Source organism: Monodon monoceros, unplaced genomic scaffold, assembly GCF_005190385.1.
Source record: "Monodon monoceros isolate NGI ecotype Baffin Bay Population unplaced genomic scaffold, NGI_Narwhal_1 Super_Scaffold_12, whole genome shotgun sequence".
Taxonomy (NCBI): Eukaryota; Metazoa; Chordata; class Mammalia; order Artiodactyla; family Monodontidae; genus Monodon; species Monodon monoceros.
In genome coordinates, this window is record NW_021703768.1 from 153,220,955 (window position 1) to 153,241,205 (window position 20,251).

General features: G+C 45.5%; 1 protein-coding gene across 1 annotated transcript in view; it reads right to left on the minus strand.

The window, feature by feature from the left end:
* Nucleotides 1-789: 789 nt before the first annotated feature.
* MAML1 (mastermind like transcriptional coactivator 1) overlaps nucleotides 790-20,251 on the minus strand; it is a 45,502-nt gene continuing 26,040 nt past the window's right edge. The window contains exons 2-5 of the mRNA XM_029217494.1: nucleotides 10,267-11,667; nucleotides 7,770-8,009; nucleotides 6,174-6,270; nucleotides 790-4,300 (exon numbers count right to left, since the gene is read on the minus strand). Coding sequence (XP_029073327.1) covers nucleotides 3,321-4,300; nucleotides 6,174-6,270; nucleotides 7,770-8,009; nucleotides 10,267-11,667 — 2,718 coding nt within the window. The 3' untranslated portion in view covers nucleotides 790-3,320. The remainder of the gene's footprint in view (nucleotides 4,301-6,173; nucleotides 6,271-7,769; nucleotides 8,010-10,266; nucleotides 11,668-20,251) is intronic.

Consider the following 20,251-nt stretch of genomic DNA (forward strand, 5'->3'; position numbering starts at 1 on the left):
TCATCTCCCTTTGGTTCTGTTTTGTACTTCCTTCACCACTCATGAGAGCGTGTCCCCCCCCCCCCACGCCAAACAACACACACATTCTGTGCATTCTCAGCCAAGACTTCATGAGTCTTGTGTTCTTTCTTCCCTTTACTGTGCCTTATATACATGGCTATGTTAGGCTTCATTAGAGTAATTAAACCTTTTAATTCCATCACATGACAGGCTTCCTCCCTGAAGGGTGCTCTTTCCTGCCCTTCTAAGAGCTCCAGCTTCTCTAGGTCTGACCCGCTTCCAGCCTATGGCTGAGGTGAGAGGTCACTGAGAAGACTTGCCTTCCAGGCTCCCGGGATGGCTTCTGTCATCATTTGATGCCCCTTCACAGTGTGACACTGACAAGAGTGGGTGGGTGAACATGCCAGAGCACACACTTTCTTACAATAAAAAAGAAAACGAAACAAGACCTAGAGAACTGCACTGACAGTAAATCTAAGGGTTTAAGTAAAACATCTGAACTGCTAAGGATCTAAAGTATCCCTTAAGTCCAACTTCCCTCACATTAGATTTAAGGGCATGGATGAGGTCTAGAGAGGGGAGAGACTGGTGGCCCTGGGCAATGTCAGTGCTAATTTCCTATGTATCACCAAAAAACAAACCAAACACCCCCACCACCAATGTGCATTAAGAAAGCAGCTAAATCACAAAGGAAATCAACTACCAAACAAAGCAGCTGTGTACTGGTCCACCTCCTGCCTGTGGCACAGCCATGTGAATTGAAATACATGGGCAGTTTCCATACTAGCAAAATACTTTTATTATTTTATAATGATAAAACAGGAAAGTAAAGATTTCTTTTTGGTGTATACCAGAGTTAAGGGAAGTAGAAGAATAAGGGAATTAATAGGACTTTTATGTACTTTGATGACAGTAAAAAGTTAACAATACCAACTGTTTGACATAAAACTTATAGCCCCCAAAACACATATATAAAGGATCATAGTTTTAAAATCTATAAAAGTAAAAAATATACAGTCAGAAGCTCTAACGCTTATTCCATCTTTAATATAAAATTGTAAACATTTATTTACACAAAGCAAGTGTGTATAACAAAAGTCCAAGCACCCTTTTCTTTTGAGTCATGGCTCCTGGAAGATGGGGATTTGCACTGAAGTGGAGTTGTCTCCTTCCCTGACTACCCAAAAACCAGATTCATAAATAAAGCCACAGGCAGCTCCCTGGGGGGACTCCAAGCATCACATTTTATTGCTCTGACACTGCAGCAAGTGAGAAGCCTGCTGTCTGTCTAGGTGGCCCCAGGACTAAGGCAGGGGCAGCCCTCCTCACAAGGGGGAGGCAGAGGCGCGAGCGCCCAGGGATAGAGGTGAGCAGCAGCCAGAGGGAGACCAGGAGAGGAGCAAGGACCCACCACCAGCCTTCCGCCTGCTATTTTTGGTAGAAAACCCGCTGAAGTCACCCTCTTCCCCTTCAGATTGGGGAACTCACTCAGAGGGTGGAGTCTTCACTGGCTTTATGATTCATTCCCTTCTTTGAGAGTTATATTCAGTAACTGGGGAAGGCAGGGAGGGTGTTTAAAGGGGAAATGGCCCAAACACCACCCATGGTGGCAAATGGCTATTAGAGAAGAAGATCTGAGGGTCCAAGTACCCCCATGAAAGGCACTGCTGGTGCAAAATAATTACCAATGTGTGTACAACCCTTTGTCCCCTCAAAGCCACTCAAGCTGGTTGTGTGAATATTTTCCTTGGCTCAATTCTTTACATATGATACTCCTTGAATTATCCATTCTGAGGCTCCAGGGAAATAAAAATGGGGTTGTGGTTTCGCCAGAGACCACTCTGTATATACGCCACTCTTTTCAGTGTACTATTTTCTCTCCGACACCCCATTTAAAAGGGTCTCACCTTGTGCTTACCATGTTGCTTTCGTTACATCGAAGTGCTCTGTCTTCATTTCCCACAAACAGCCCACAGGTTGTTGTGGACTCTTAGCTTAGTCAAGACCTAAAAAGTCATAGACCTTAAGAGAGAAATCCATTTGAATCTTTAGAAAGGATGTATTAGTGTTACAAAACAATTCTCTTTAAAAAGTGCAAGTCATCTGACAAGGGAGTGGCAGAAGTAGTAAAACAAAGTGGAATTCCTTCCTCTGGCCCGGCCTGCGTCCTCCCTGCCAAACAGGGCACACCTATTTTTCTCCTTCCCACAAACCTTTGCTTTCTGGGGAAGGGATACCCAGCTCCTTACTATGCTAGGCTTCCCTAGGGAATTCTAATGACTCTTTCTTTTTCTCTCCAATCCAGTAAATCAGTGGCTTAAGGAGTTTTTCCATTTGGGCTGGAGAGAGAAAGAAGGGGAGGCAGAAAGAAAGGTTATGGGAAATGAAGACAGGGTGCAGGAAAGACATCTGTTCATAACTCGACAATGATCACCTTCCTAACACATTAAAGATGAGTTTTCGGAGAAACAACAAAAGAGGACACAGGAATCCCAATTGTTTCATTTCAGCATTTGGCCTGGGGGCCACCTGGGGTCTTGCTACCAACACATGGGAGGAAGGGATTCCTCAGCCCACATCCTCCTAAATGCCAGCCTGGAAGAACAGCATTCTGGGAGAAGGAGGAGCTGCTGGTAAGACCAGATCTGTGTCACTAACTCTGCTTTCTCATGGCATCCTGTTCCTTTTTGGCACATGCAGTCACAGCCTGCACTTACGGAAATGATTTTCCAGTGAGCCTCCCTTTGCCCTGAAAGCTGACAAAGAGCAGGAATAAAAAAGGCTCTTAATCAAAAGGAAACCCTAAGTTTCCAATGCCACTTATCAATTTAAACCACCACCTACCCTAATCTGTTTTAAAACCTTAAAAAAAAATTTAAATCTTTTCTATGCTACAAATTGCAAATAGTTCTGCTATGAAGTTTCAACAAAAATTTGTCCCAAAATTGGGGCAAGTGGAGAAATCTTGGATTAAGTCAACATGATAGCATAGATTTTTATAAGCCTGACATCGTGGGGTTTCACTGTTGGTTTTTTGGTCATTTGGATAGAAAACCACCTGCAGAACCCTGTCCTGCTGTCCCAAAACCAGATAACGACGCCAGCAGATGGGGTGGGGCCAGCCCAACATACCACAACTGCTGGCTGGGAGCCCTGGGCCCCACAGAGCCTGGGAGGACCAGGCCTCAGCCCCATGGCTCTAGCTCTACCTGCCCAGCTCCCCGGGCTGTGGGCTTTTGGTCCAAAGTAGTTGCTCTTTCTTGAATTTGAGAAGAAAAATATAGGCTGTATGAACACTGAAAACACCACAAATCCTCCTGTTACTGAGGCCCTAGAAGGTCGTCCAAATCATTCATCCACTCCTCCGAAGTCCTGTTCTTCAGCAGGGAGTCGATCAGGTCGGCATCTCCGGCCATGCTGGCCAGCCCGCTGCTACCTGGCTGCCCACTGTAGGCAAAGGGCAGTTCTTGGCCTGCGGTCCGCACAGGGTAGGCTTGGGCGCAGTGTAGCCCTGCCCGGCCGCCCACTGTTGGGGCGGGGCTCTGGCTGAAGGCCCCCAGCTCAGGCCCAGCTGGGCTCAGGCCTGGCAAGGCCTGCTGTGGGGCTCCCTGGGGAGGTGCTGGGGCAGGGGCACTGGTCCTCTGCTGTGTGCTCACAGGGGGCAGCATGGACCCTGCTGCAGCTGCTGAGCTCATGGGGGCCATAGGCCTGCTGGGCATCGCCTGGGAGAACTGCGGGCTGGACATTTTCAGGTGGGCCTGCTGCATGTGGAAACTGGAAGCTGCAGTGAAGGGACTTACGGAGTTGTTCCCTGGGGTTTGGCCACTCAGGTTCGGCATTCCCTGATGTTGCCATGTGGAATTCTGGCCTCCCATGGTTGCCGATACCCTTGGGACCTGTGGCTTAGTTAAACCAGAGTTCAGGGTCCCCTTATTGTGCTGTTGGGAGATACCCGAGTTCCCCAGAGAGTTCTGCCCATAGGCAGCTGAAACCGAGGTGTTCGGGCCCACACCGGTCTGCCGTGGAATGTGGGCATGTCCATTGGTGGCCTGTGGCGGGGGCTGGGCAACTCTCTGGGTCATACCAGAAGCCATGCCATAGAGGCTGCCCTGTGGCATGCTTTGCGAGCCAGTGAACTGAGCCACACCCCGGTCCTGCTGGCCTGAGCTTGAAGGGAGAGAGGAAACCGAAGTGTGTCCAGGACCCATTGGTATCAGATTCCCGGCCTGAGGGAACACTCGAGGACAGCTGGAGTTAGATGGACCCAAGTTGTTCATGCCAGGCATGGCAGAAGAGGACCCTAGAAGACAGAGAAAATTCTGTCAACTAAGCTAGCATTTCTTCACCACCACTATGGAGATACCTCCAAGACCCATGCTGCAGCTGCTATCCCACAGGCCTGAAAGGCAAAATCAGAACACCAGATACCTCATGATCAGTGGAACCTCAAAGAGAACCCTGGGGGCAAAGGTTTCCCACAGGGTGGAATGGAGCCCAGTCTGGAGCAAAAAGGAGATTAAGACAGGCACAGAGGAAGGGGCAAACTCTATGGCTAGAATGTGGGGAGAGTATAGAGAGATAAAAGGAAGAGATGGTCCCGGCCAGATTCAGAAGAGCTGCAGCCACCATAGGAGGGGACAGGGTTGCAAAGCCAAAGGGTAACTGGACTGTGACTCTGGTTTAGACCTAGCTCGGCAGGGACTGTCAGGATCACTTAGATGAGGCCCACACAGTGTGGCACTGCAGGGCGGTGAAGGGAGGAAGGAGTCGGGACTGAAATCAGAAGATATTTACTGAGCACCTGCTCTGTGGTAGGTTCTGTGCTGGGGAGACAGCACGGAATGGGACAGAGAGGTCCTGTCCTCAGGGAACTTGCTATTTGGGACTCTGTCTTAAGCAGTGGATGCATGGTGACAGCCCTGACTGAGATGTTTTTTTGTTGGTAGGTGAGCGATTGTTCAGGGATTGGCCATAACTGAGTACACTTTGTTTCTCCTCTTCCTCTCTCCATCAGCACCTAAACTAAAAACTGAGTTGAAGACAAAAGGGAAATGCTGAAACAGTCCACTTCTCTACCACTGATAGCCCACAACAACATCAGATGGGATGAAGGCAGGAAAGCTGGCCAAGACCCAGGCTTCTGAGATGCCCACAGACTTCAACCCCTGGTCCGTGTTAGCACAAGCATAAAACCCCACTTAAGGGCTTTCCTGGTGGCGCAGTGGTTGAGAGTCCGCCTGCCGATGCAGGGGACACGGGTTCGTGCCCTGGTCCAGGAGGATCCCACATGCCACGGAGCGGCTGGGCCCGTGAGCCATGGCCGCTGAGCCTGCGTGTCCGGAGCCTGTGCTCCGCAACAGGAGAGGCCACAACAGTGAGAGGCCTGCGTACCGCAAAAACAACAACAACAACAACAAAAAACCCCACTTAAGTCTCCTCTGGAATGCACAGCTGTGGTCAACTTCTCTGGGACACTTTATAACGAGAATCACTGACCAAGAGAAGCACAGGTTTCGAAGATATTCCAAGAGCTAGGAAGGCAGGTATGGCCTAGATTTTACTGCATTTGTCAACTGAAATCTCTATTTCTGGAGCAACAGCCTGAGCAATGGCAGTCAGGTTCCCTCACATATCTGAGACAAGACAGCTGAGACCTCAGAATGCTTCCTGCCCCTTTCTGGTCAACTGTCTGCTGCTGATACTGCCATCCGTGACACCAATATGAGCAGACAGGAAGAAAGAAAAGAAGCAAAAGGCCATACAAGTGCATTAAGTCTCTCCTTATCTGGAAAATAGGAGAGGGTCATTTTTTGAACAGACACATAATGCTAGAAGCAAAGAACTTTCTTAAGAATTACAGAAGCCACTTCCTATTGATAAGATATCTTCCAACTACAGATGATTTTGCCTCAAAAGATTATACAGCCAGGGACCCAGCCAAAGCACTTAGCCAAAGTAGTCTGCCTCTATGACTTTCTTCTCCTGACCTGTAGGGTAACCAGAACGCTAGGCTCCTTATGCAGAATGGAGTTACAGGAGCATATACATCCATTTAGCATCTATAGCATAAAACTGGGCAGATAGCAGGAACTCAGCATGAGTGGAACAGACTACCTGCTCTGTCCAGTGCCTGCCTTCCCTTGCCCCACTCCACTGCCTCAGACACTCCTCACCTGTGAACTGTCCAACCTGTTGTGGGAAGGTGCTCTGTGTTGGGTCTTGGTACTGGGGTGGCGGGCGGGTCAGATGGCGCTGAAACTGTTGCTTCTCCTAGAAAATGCCAAGAACAACAGAAAATTACAAGACCCACATAAAACAAGAACAAAGCGATTAGAGAAAAGTAAACTGTCCAAGTTTGTTACTCAGAGGGACTCCTGTGGAGATAATGCTCATAATCTCATTTGGGGGGCTCTTAATGAATTGTAGTATGAGACAGAAGGATGGGGCAATGATTTAAAAAAAAAAAAAAAAGGTGATGTATCAGTTAAAAGAAAAAAGAATGGCAGACCAGGGAAATGCAAATCAAAGCCACAATGAGATAGATACCACTTCACACCTACTAGGATGGCTAGAATCAAAGACAGATAAGTGTGTCAAGGATGTGGAGAAACTGGCCCCCTCACACACTGCTGTGGGAACGTAAAACGGTGCAGCTGCTTTGGAAAACAGTTTGGCAGTTTCTCAAAAGGTTAAACTAAAGAGTTACCATATGACCCAACAATTCCATCCCTGGGTGTATACTCAAGAGGACTGAAAACCTATGTCCACAGAAAGGGGAAACAGCCCAAACGTCTATAAACTGATGAACAGATAAATAAAATGCAGCATATTCATATAATGGAATATTATTCAGCCACAGAAAGGAGTGAAGTATGGATACATCCTACAATATGGTTGAATCTTGAATGCATTTTATATGAAATGTCCAGAACAGGTAAATCTATAGAGATAAAAAGTAGATTAGTGGTGCCCTAGGCTTGGGAAGATGGGGGAACAACTTTTAATGGGTACAGGGTTTCTTTTAGGTAACGTTCTAAAAGTGGCTGTGGTGATGGTTTGTATAACTCTATGAATAAACTAAAAACTATTTGAATAATACACTTTAAATGGGTGGACTGTATGTCATGTGAATTACATCCCAATAAAACTGTTATTTAAAAAATGGCAGAATTGAGGCAGTAATGTGGGCTTTAAAGTCATCCTCAATCAACTTTATTCTCTGGGTAGCTAGTTCTCTTATGTCTTAAGGATGTAATTTAAAATCCTGAGAACTCCTGTAACCTTGGTACCTGAACACTACATTTGGTGACCAAGTGGGTGAACTGCAGGACTGGGAGGGGGCTTGTCAGTCCTGATTCTTGAACCCCAGGACCTCAGGGATGTCTTCATTTCCCCGCTTTATGTTCTCCCTTATAGCAATCTCTACCTTTACAAAAAAGCTGGATCCCACAGCAAACTGGTGGACCAAGTGAGCTCAGTGCTTTGGTAGCTGCTGACAAGGGACATGGAAAAATGTTCCTAACACATACAGTTTTAGCCACAGATTCGGCCTTCATTAATCCCCACTAAGTGACATAAAGCTGCTCTGACACAGGCTACCACTGTCTGAGAAACATCACACTCCTGTTTCAAGGATACTCTAATACCGGGCATACAAACAATCACAAATCCACATACATACACACTGGAGCTTGTAGCCACTGCAGTGACTTGGGAGGCAGGAAAACATGGGAAGGGATGGTGGGGTTTTCTTCCACCTTTCCCTTTACCTGTTCTGCCAGAAGGTGCTGTTGCCTTTGCAAAAACTGCTGTTGTTGCAAATGCTTGTGTTGCTGCTCCCTCTGTTTCTGTTGGTCCAAAAGCAACTGATGCTGCTTCATTACAGCTGCCTGCTGCTGGCTACTGAGAAAGGAGGTGCTACTGTGAGTGCTGGCTACGGACACGGCAGGTGGCTGAGTCCCCACACTGGCAGCCTGGGTTGGTACAGGGACGCTGGGAGGGTTCTGGTCCTGTCAACACAGAAAAGGGGGTCTCAAGTCAGGTGGGACACACTGAAGACTATAAGCCCTGATCAGAGAAGATGAGCTGCATCCAGTGAACACCTGGCTCAAGGCTCTCTCTTGAAGCCTCTTCTTCCCTGCAGGCGACTCCAGTGAAACCACCCTCCAGGGCGGGGCTGGAGACCAATAGCACTAACACCTGAGTATCCAGGCATGGCAATGAACAGTCACTAGCTGCATGTTAGGTTTGTTTCCTATGATTCACCAGTGGCAAAGGTGTGATTTTACACTTAAGCTCGTATATTTGTATACATAGTTCCAGTGGCAACTGTAGCTTATAAATGCTCCCTTACTAGAATGCATGGGTGTGGATAGGCCCCCAGAGGAGGAACTTCTGAGGGGCTCTGGTCGATGGAGATGCTACATTCTGAGTGTGCAAACCTTGGGCCCCTGGTGGCAGGGCTGTCCCTGAACCTCCTGAAATTATATGGTTTGTCCACATGTGTACAGCATTTTCCTGGGAAGAGACTGCTTGACTTTTGTCAGATACTCATGCTCAAAAAATACTGAGTACCAATGAGAATTTTAATGGATATTCTCTATTAATACCTGGACCTAAAGTGAGAGTCATGTCAAAGGTTACCACAATATTACCCCAACATCATTACTTACCTTTAAAAGAAAAGGAAAAATTTTAACTCATACAGGAAAAAGGCAAAAAGCAATTATCATTTGAACAAATTCAACTTTTTGAGCTTTTACCCAGTCTTTATTTATTTGTATGTATGTATGTATGTATGTATGTATGTATGTATGTATGTATGTATTTGGCTGCACTGGGTCTTAGTTGGGGCATGCGGGATCTAGTTCCCTGACCAGAGATCAAACCTGGGCCCCCTGCATTGGGAGTGTGGAGTCTTAACCACTGGACCACCAGGGAAGTCCCTCATTTGTATATTTAATCTTTCTACAAGATTCTAATCTTAGAGTAGACAGATTCTGAAGTAATCTCCTCACTCCAATCACCAGAAGCTTATGGACTACAAGAGTGCCTTGTGAGGTGCAAAGTACTACTGAAATGGCAGGCATCACTGTGCCGCTCTTTCTTTAGGATGCTCTCAGTGGCTGTGTAGCAGTTTAGTGGCTGAAATAATTAGAAGTATGAATGTTTACACATGCATTCTTCTGCTGACAGATGCTTAGACTGCTTCCAGTTTTTGGCTATTAGAAATAATCATGCAATTAGTATCTTGTATGTAACTTTCTTCCTTTTTTTGGATTATTTCCTGCGGGGGTATATAATGTGTCAATGCTTACGAACATTTTTATGGCTTATGAAAAATACGAAAAGTCAAATTACTTTCCAAAAGCATTGTGCCCATTTACACACCCTCACTACTATCTGAACATGTCAATGTCCTCATGGTATTACTAGCATTTTTTTTAATTTTTAAAATTTTAGAGTGTGCTACAAATAGACTGCAGGCTTACAGCAGTGAAAGAAAGGAGGCAATGCAATACACCCAACTGCATGTGACACAACTATTGTCACACAAGTGTTAAAAAGTATCAATGGATCTATATATATATGTCTTCTATAGATATAGAAGACAATCCAGGACACACTGTGTAGTAAGAAAAGCAAGTGCTAACTTTGAGGAAGTCCGGGAACACTCTGTGTTTGTTTACTATACAAGCCCTAGGCATGAGAAGGCTTCCAGTGGGGAGACATTTTAGAACATATTTGAATGTGAGTAGAAATGCAAATAATGATCATCATAGAATGGTACTTGACCATTCTCCACCCTACAGAGCCATGTGATTCTGCAAGGCCTGAGTGTTTTGACTAAATAACCTGTTAGGAAGCAGCACTCACCTAAATGTTATAAGCTTACTAAAACTTATGGTATTTTGAACACACATGTTTGAAAAGTGGTATAAAAAAAAAAGCAGAGCCTCTAAGGACATTAAATGTGATCCTGCCACAAATAACTTAAGTTGTATGGCATGAAAGAGACACTAGACCAAGTGCAGGGGATTCCTCAAATGAGTATACAGTTAAAACCAAGTTACACTAGGGAATTTTACCCTATTTTTGTTTATTAAGAATCAATCCTCGTTTGCTTGGTCAATTTTCACTCCCAAGGGAGTCAAAGGAGGAAAGTACCAGCTCCCTCCCTCCCTTTGTTCCACAAGTACCTGGGACCTGGTAACCACACTAGGATGGATGTGGATGCAGAGTAACAGAGTAAAGCCCCATGCTCACCTGGCTAGGTGGAACCAGTGATCGGAAGGGCAAATTTCCTGGCTTTGGTTTCATTAGAAATAAGGAGTTCTGCTCATTGTTCAGATGAGACAGCTGCTGGGGAAGATAAGCCATCAGGGCCGGCTTGCTCTGGCCAGCCCCAGGGCCGCCTTGCCCACAGTCTGCTTTGTAGTGAGAAAGGGGTTTGGTGTTGCCGTAGTCCAGCACGGATCCTTGGTTAGCCACGGGATTCTGATTCAAGTTACTTGGTGGCTGGTGACTCAGCAGGTTCACATGGCTGGGCTGGAGGTAGGGGCCTCCTGGCCGAGGGGAGCTCTTGTTCACACTGGGTATCATGAGCAGTTTGGAGCTAGTGAAGTCTTGCTTGTAACCGGGAGGGCTGGCAGGTTTTTCCATGGAATAAGGGACATTTAAGGGGCTGTGGGAGGGGCCTGTCTGCTGCCACGTGGACATCTGGCCTGGAGCTGGTGCTGGGGCAGCCTGTTGTGGGTTCTGGAGCATCTGCTCACGCTTCTGCTTGGCAGCGATCTGCTGGAGTTGGTGGGCAGAGGACAGCTCTGAGCTCCCGCCTGGGCCCACCACACTGGAGAGGGCTCTTTGCGCATTCTGGGCTTGGGCTGATGCTGACATCAGGTTGGGACTGGGATTGTCCACCCCAGGCTGACCAGAGGTGTGGAACAGGGGCTGAGAGCCCCCTAGGCTGGGTGAATCTGTGTTCACAGGGCCAGATGAAGGCCCCATAAAGGTCTGTCCTGCAGATCCAGCCCTCACTTGTGGAGAGCCTAACTGTTCTTGTTCAAAGGCTGCTGGAGAGAATTCTGTTTTAATATTAATGTCCTGTGCCAAGGGGGTCTGTGTGGCAGAACCAGAAGACTCTGGATCCTTCTTCTCTTCAAAGTCCTCATTAAACAGATCCTTCATGTCTTCATCAGGCACTGACCTGTTCAGCTCCTCGATGAGCTCCTTCCACTCCTGCTCATTAAGGTTGAGGTCAGGCATGAGGTTGCTTTGAGATATGGAGCCTCCGGCCCCTGTGATCATGCAAGGCAGGTCGTCCACGGGCTCCTGCTTCAGTTCTTTATTCAGGCTCAGGGGAAATGGCTCACTGGGGTTGCTGCCTCCATTCAAGTGGAGGCTCGAGTCTGCCAGACACTTCTTGTTGATGGAGTCCAGCCCCAGTGAATGCTTCCCGCTGGCCTGTAGGGCCTCTGTGCCAGGCTTGTCAGGCTGACCAAGGGGGGAGGCTGGAGGCAGGCCATTGGAAGAGACGGCAACTCCCAGAGGGGCCTCCCGGCGGGTCTTCTTATGCCCAGGAAAGAAGTCTCCATAGCCATTCTGTTGATCACCATTCTGAGGGGATGTGGCACTATCGAGATTCCTCTTCCCTGTATCATGGAGATGCTGAAAAACAAGAAAAAGAGTGACTTATATATACACCACGTATGAGGCCCGTCTGCTTCTCATGGTGACTTAAACCAGGGGCCTGTATCCCTGTAGTGCTCTCCTGCCGATTTTGCTTGCCCAGTTTACAACCCTCACTTCTGGAAACACACCCCCATTCCCCCTCCAGGGTTGTCTCTGCCTCTTCCTCTCTTGTGGCCTTGCCTGAGTGAAGACTAGCTCAGCTGTGGGAAAGTAATCCGGCTGCAGTCAATGTGTCAGTCCCTGGACTCTTGCAGCTCTTTTTGCAGGACACAAGCCTGATGCAGCCCACAGTCGTCTAATCTGAGGGTGTGACTGAGAATGGAGCTAATGAGAAAGAGCCAAAGGATACATATACATTCTTGAGGACATCATTTGCATCCCGGATCTAGGTTATACACGAGACCAGCCATCCCCCTGGACTTTTCACTTATGGGAACCAATAAATTCCTCCTTGTGTTTAAGCTGGTTTAACTTGGATTTCTGTTGCCTTCAGCTAAAGGAGACTGGGCTAGTATAGGCTCTTTTTCAGGCCTTGTTGGGGGCTGATCACAAGCTCCAGGCCTCCATCTTGGTGCACAGGCATTTTCATGCCCTTCCTCATCTTTCTAGGTGCCCTTGCCCAGCTCCACCCCTTCTCTCCAGGCTAGGCTGCTTCCTCATATGCCTTACAGGCCTCTGCTTTTTGGCTTTTGTCCCACTCTGCTCCCCACCAACCGTGAGCATCTTCTAATCCCCTGCACCCAGTCACCAGCCCTCCCAAACCCTGCCACTTCTTAACAAGACCATTAATTTGAACACAGTCATGTCTGTCTGGCAGTTACTTACTTCCCCATGTTCTCCTCAACTGGATTTGTTCAACTAACCTTATTAAGAGTCTACCGTGTGTCAGGGACAAGTGCTGTGGGGATATCAAGACAAATGAGGTGGTCCCTGCTCTTCATGGGCTTCCAATCTTCTAGGATATGGGACATACATGGACATGGCTACAGAATAAGACAAACACCATATGCAAGCCGTAGAGCAATAAGCACCCTGAGAGTTCAAGGGCAGGAGTTTCATGAAGAGAACATGACAGGGAAGAGAAGAGGTGGTATCTTTCCGTTATTTCCCAGCCTCGTTTTCAGCTACCAGGACACAACTCTTCCACTAACAGAGGCACCTGCACTCAGCCTCTATACATGTCTGCTCCTTTCCTATGTTTACTTCTGTTACATTTTTGTCCTTTATCCCCCACTCTCAATTCCAACCTCCCCCGCAACCACTGGCCCTAAGCATTTATACTGTGCTATTTACAACATTCCAATTACAGCTTTCATTATTAAAGATAAGCAGATTTCAGAGGAATCAGAGAGTAGCACAGGACACTCTGTGCTGCTTTCTTCTGCTGCAGAGAAGGGCCACAATGACCCACCACATCCACCCCAGGAGGCTGAGCACAGAAGTACCTGACGCCCTGGGCGGGGGGTGGAGGGAAGGAGGGGGCCAAGGGCACCAGCTCTCAGCAGCAAACTACCTGTAGACACAAATGTGTAATGAGCAAGAAAACAAGGAGGGCAATTTTATCACTCCCTGAGTTCCAATTTTAATGTTCCATTCCCTCTCCTTCAAGATTTTCTTATTTCTTAACTGTTAAAGCTGACTGCACAGTGTTCTATAAATCCTGGCTAAGTATTTCTTTAAATGCATATCTGGGTACTTAAGTTAGCTCAGAAAAGGTTAGGAATGCTCAATAAATGGAACTGTAGGGCAGAAGTATAAGCAAAACATGATCCTAGGACTCAACTCAAGAACACAGCCCCTACGTATAGAGGGAACATATCTCAAGATAATAAATTTATGACAAACCCACAACCAATATAATATTCTGTGGTGAAAAGCTGAAAGCCTTCCTGCTAAATTCTGGAACAAGACAAGGATGCTCACTCTCACCTCTTCTATTCAACACAGTACTGGGAGTCCTAGCCACAGAAATCAGACAAGAAAAAGAAATAAAAGGTATTCAAATTGCAAGAGAAAAGGTAAAATTGTCATTATATGCAGATGATATGATACCATACATAGAAAACCCTAAATACTCCACACAAAAACTACAACTGATAAACGAATTCAGCAAGGTAGCAGGATACAAGATTAACATACAGCAATCAGTTGCATTTCTTTACACCAACAATGAAATATCAGAAAAGGAATGTAAAAAAAAAAAACAATACCTTTTAAAATTGCACCCCCAACAATAAAATACTTAGGAATAAACCTGACCAAGGAGGTGAAAGACATACACTGAGAACTATAAAACATTAATAAAGGAAACTGAAGATGATTCAAAGAAATGGAAAGATATCCCATGCTCTTGGATTGGAAGACTTAATACGTTAAAATGGCCATACTACCCAAAGCAATCGACAGATTTAATGCAATCCCTATCAAATTACCCATGACATTTTCCACAGAACTAGAATAATCTTTTTTAAAACATTTTTTTAAAGATTTATTTATTTAGTTAGTTTATTTTTGGCTTGAGTTGGGTCTTGGTTGCGGCACGTGGGATCTTCATTGCAGCACATGGACTCTTTGTTGCAGCATGTGGGCTTCTATCTAGTTGTGGCATGTGGGTTTTCTCTTCTCTAGTTGTGGCACGCGGGTTCCAGGGCGTGTGGGCTCTGTAGTTTGCAGCACGCAGGCTCTCTAGTTGAGGCGTGTGAGCTCAGTAGTTGTGGCACATGGGCTTAGTTGCCCCACAGCATCAAACCCATGTCCCCTGCATTGTAAGGCAGATGCTTTACCACTGGACCACCAGGGAAGTCCCTAGAACACATAATCTTAAAATTCATATGGAACCATAAAAGACCCAGAATTGTCAAAGCAACCCTGAGGAAAAAGAACAAAGCTGGGGGCATAACCCTTCCAGACTTCAGACAATACTACAAAGCTATAGTAATCAAAACAGTGTGGTATTGGCACAAAAACAGACATATGGATCAATGGAACAGAGGGTCCAGAAATAAACCTACACACCTACAATCAATTAATCTTCAACAAAGCAGGTAAGAATATACAATGGGAAAAAGACAGCCTCTTCAGCAACTGATGTTGGGAAAGTTGGACAGCTGCATGTATATCAATGAAGTTAGAACACACCCTCTCACCATACACAAAAGTAAACTCAAAATGGCTTAAAGACTTAAATGTAAGACATGACACCATAAAAATCCTAGAAGAGATCATTGGCAAAACATTCTCTGACATGAATCATACCAATGTTTTCTTAGGTCAGTCTCCCAAGGTAACAGATATATAAACCAAACCAAACAAAAAACCCAAACAGGACCTAATGAAACTTACAAGCTTTTGCACAACAAAGGAAACCATCGACAAAATGAAAAGACAACCTATGGAATCGGAGAAAATATTTGCAAACGATGAGACTGACAAGGGCTTAATTTCCAAAATATACAGACAGCTCATACAACTCGACAAAAAATGGGCAGAAGGGCTTCCCTGGTGGTGCAGTGTGGTTGGGAGTCCGCCTGCCGATGCGGGGGACGCGGGTTCATGCCCGGTCCAGGAGGATCCCGCATGCCGTGGAGTGGCTGGGCCCGTGAGCCGTGGCCACTGAGCCTGCGCATCCGGAGCCTGTGCTCCGCAACGGGAGAGGCCACAACAGTGAGAGGCCCGTGTACCACCAAAAAAAAAAAAAAAAGGGCAGAAGACCTAAATAGACATTTCTCCAAAGAAGACATACAGATGGCCAATAGGCATATGAAAAGATGCTCAACATGGCTAATTATCAGACAAATGCAAATCAAAACTACAATGAGGTATCTATCACCTTACACCAGTCAGAATGGCCATCATCAAAAAATCTACAAATAATAAATGCTGGAGGGCTTCCCTGGTGGTGCAGTGGCTGGGAATCCACCTGCCAATGCAGGGGGCACGGGTTCGAGCCCTGGTCCGGGAAGATCCCACATGCTGTGGAGCAACTAAGCCTGTGCACAACTACTGAGCCTGCACTCTAGGGCCCGAGAGCCACAACTACTGAGCCCACACGCCACAACTACTGAAGCCCCTGTGCCTAGAGCCCATGCTCCGAAACAAAGAGAGGCCACCGCAATAAAAGGCTCATGCACCGCAATGAAGAGCAGCCCCCACTCGCCGCAACTAGAGAAAGCCTGCGTGCAGCAACTTAGACCCAACGCAGCCAAAAATAAAATAAATTTATCAAAAAAAACACAACACCCTTTAAAAAATAAAATAAATGTTGGAGAGGGTGTGGAGAAAAGGGAACCCTCCTATACTGTTGGTGGGGATGTCAGTGCAGCCACTGTGGAAAACAGTATGGAGGTTCCTCAAGAAACTAAAAATAGAATTACCATATGATCCAGCAATCCCACTCCTGGGTATATACCCAGACAAAACTGTAATTCAAAAAGATACATGCACCACTATGTTCACAGCAGCACTATTCACAACAGCCAAGACCTGCAAACAACCTAAATGTCCGCTGACAGATGAATGGATAAAGAAGATGTGGTACATATATACAATGGAATACTACTCAGCCATAGAAAAGAAGGAAATAATGCCATTAGCAGCAACATGGATGCAACTAGAGATTATCATACTAAGTAACGTAAGCCAGAAAGACAAATACCATGATATATCACTTATATGTGGCATCTAAAATACGACACAAATGAACTTATCTATGAAATAAATAGAATCACGGACATAGAGAACAGACTGGTGGTTGCCAGCGGAGAGGGGTTGGAGTGGGAGGTTGGGGTTAGCAGATGTAAGTTTTTATATACAGAACGGATAAGCAAGTTCCTACTGTATAGCGCAGAGAACTATATTTACTATCTTATGATAAACCATAATGGAAAATATAAAAAAAGAATGTATATATATATGTATAACTGAATCACTTTGCTGTACAGCAGTAATTAACACAACATTGTAAATCAACTATACCTCAATTAAAAAAAAAATACATGCTCCCAATGCAGGGGGCCCAGGATGGATCCCTGGTCAGGGAACTAGATCCCACATGCCACAACTAAGGGTTCACGTGCCACAACTAAAGATCCCGCTTGCCGCAACAAAGATCCCGCGTGCTGCAACTAAGACCTGGCACAGCCAAATAAATAAATAAATATTAAAACAAAACAAAACTAAGAACACAGCCCCTACAACACAAGGACATGTGTGCTTTACTTTCATGTAGGTTTTTCTGCTTCCTGCTGCCACCTAGGGGTGAGAGGGGGAAAGGAACCATAATCCTAAAATGGACCCTTTATAAGATCCTTTGTTTTAAAAGTTTCCTTCTGGGAAGGTAAATTCATACCCATTTAGTCCGTCAGAAGGAAATAAAAATGAGTTGCTAATTTTAGGGGGGGTTATTCTTTCTATTCTTTCTTTTTTTTTTGAAAATCATTTGTTCCTCAGTGTCAGGTTTGGGCTCTGTAAACCTGGGAACTCAGTTTTCTATTTTCCTAAGGAGGAAGATGGACACCTAAGAGGTCAACGCACCTGATGGGTCAGCTGATTGTCCCAGATTAGAAACAGAATCCTTCTTTGCCATAACAGTTATAAAAGTTACCACGTCCTCTTTCAATATCCACATGCAAACAGCTGCAGACAAGTTCCAAAGTAACAACTTAATTTTGCAATACCGATTGCTTTTAGCCAAAGGAAACGCCAGGTCATTTTCTCAACTGTGCACAAAATTTAACTGGAATGATATAGGTGGGCTTGGGAAGTGTGGAATACGGTGGCTCTGGCAGATTTTTGAGTCTTGAGCATTTGCCGGAGTGCCTGATATGTGCAGGGCACTGCAGAGGAAGACAAAGATGAGTAAACCATGGAACCTGATCTCCAGGAATTTATAACAGATGGGAAAATGGTCTGAACTGATTATAAATTATTTAAGAACAAACGCAGTAAGAGCTATTAAGCATACAAGACTGGCTGTCCTTGTGCTTGCCCTCAGTGTATCTGGTACTTCTGGGTACTCAGCTCAGAGGTTTCTGTTGTAACTACCTAATGGTCTCCTGATGCACAGGGTTTCAGGAGGATTCAGTTCTGGGATAATGTGATCTGGTGCTCATTTCCTCCACAAGGGGGTTTTGTTGAAGAATACTTCATGCTTGATGGTAAACTGGAGGCCTTGCATGCTCACCCAGTCAGTCCTGACTCCTACCCTAGCCTCCTAACCCATCATCTTCTACTCTGCGAGAGGGGCCCCAGGATATCAACGGTGAGTCAAGCTGGAGTTGCCACACCTTACGGACACCAAATCAGTATACTGTACCCACACACCCACTAGATCTCACATAGTGAGGACAGTCCCTCACCTAGTCTCTACTTCCACCACCTACCAATGAAATTCCAGTGTGCTTTGTGGTAAAACTTCCCCAAATGAGAGTTCTCTCACTCTGAATTAACAAACAGATGTGGCTGTTTAAGACAGGGGTGGCTCTCTCATCAATGTTCCTTATGCACTGACATGTAGATGAAAGTATAGGTTGACAGGGACTTCCCTGGCGGTCCAGTGGTTGGGACTCTGCGCTTCCACTGCAAGGGGGCACAGGTTCAATCCCTGGTCAGGGAACTAAGATCCTGCATGCTGTGTGGTGCGGCCAAAAGAAGAAGGAAAAAAAAAAAAAAGTATAGGTTGACAATATAGAGGTTCCTCAAAAAACTAAAAATAGAGTTGTCATATGTTCCAGCAATCCCACTCCTGGGCATATATCCAGACAATAATATAATTCAAAAAGACAGGGACTTCCCTGGTGGTGCAGTGGTTAAGAATCCGCCTGCCAATGCAGGGGACACGGGTTCGAGCCCTGGTCCAGGAAGATCCCACATGCCGCAGAGCAATTAAGCCCATGAGCCACAACTACTGAGCCGGCGCTCTAGAGCCCGTGAGCCACAACTACTGAAGTCCGTGTGCCCTAGAGCCCATGCTCTGCAACAAGAGAAGCCACCGCAATGAGAAGCCCACGTACCGCAACAAAGAGTAGCCCCCGCTTACTGCAACTAAAGAAAGCCTGCGCACAGCAACGAAGACCCAACGCAGCCAAAAATAAATAAAAAATAAATTTCTAAAAAAAAAAAAAAAGGAAATAATGCCATTTGCAGCAACATGGATGCAACTAGAGATTATCATACTAAGTAAAGTACTTCAGAAAGAGAAAGACAAATACCATATGATATCACTTATATGTGGAATCTAAAATATGACACAAATGAACCTATCTACAAAACAGAAACAGATTCACAGACATAGAGAACAGACTTGTGGTTGCCAAGGTGGGTGGGGGGTCGGGAAGGGATGGATTGGAAGTTTGGGGTTAGCAGATGCAAACTACTATATATAGAATGGATAAACAACAAGGCCCTACTGTATAGCACAGGGAACTACATTCAATATCCTATGATAAACCATAATGGAAAAGAATTTTTTTTTTTTTTTTTTGCCGCAGCGCACGGCATGCAGAACTTCTCCGACCAGGGATTGAACCTGTGCCCCCTGCATTGGAAGTATGGAGTCTTAATCACTGGACCACAAGGGAAGTCCAAAAAGGATTTTATAAAAAAATGTAATATATATGTATAACTGAATCACTGCTGTACAGCAGAAATTAACACAACATTGTAAATCAACTAAACTTCAAAAAAACAGAGTATAGGTTGAAACATATAAAATCATTTAACTTTTTAAGGTAATATTGGTAATTTCAACCTAATACCATGCTCACCTTTCTTTCCCCCATGAGCTCTTCTAGTACCCTGTACATACAGTGAGGACACTCAGGAACCCCGACTGTTGTTGGAAAAGATCCTCTAAAGGTAAAGTGGATCTATTTTCATGCAACATTAAAGGTTTCAATGATTTGAGGAAAAATCAGTGAGGTCCAAAGTAGCAACTCTGATAAGGCACTAATCTGAGCCAAATGCTACAAGGACAAGTCATTACTTCCTTAGTGTGCCTCGAGGACCACTCAGCACCTGCACCTACTATTCCCCACTGATTCAGAATCTCACTCAATCTTCAAAGGTACCCTGAAGATGAGTATCACTGTTTCTGTTTTACGGCAGATTAAAGTCAGATTACATGAGGTTTCCTAAAGTTTGAGCATTCAGAGGTCTTGGGAAGGATCTGCAGCAGATCCCCACAGCCCTGCCCCTCCCCTGGTCAGTCTGAGATCGGGCCCAAATTAATCCCACCTCCACCTGTGAAGCTAAAAGAGTTTGGTAAAAAACAAGCAGCAGGGAGTGAGTCAAGAGTTTCAAACTGTAAGGAGAACCTCCCTGAGACCAAGCACAAAGAGCCCTGTTAAGACGTTACCAGAAAAATGGGCTGTGCTGAAAAATATCTCACACACCAAGGCTACAAAAGATTCTTTGTAAAATATTTAAAGAAAAAAATGTTACAGAACCTTCTATAATTTGCTACTAAAGATTCCCACTCTTAAGACATTATGTCTTAATAGTTTGGTATCATCACTGATTAGAAGCACACTGAGTACTAAGGAGATCTGTAAGCACCACTCCT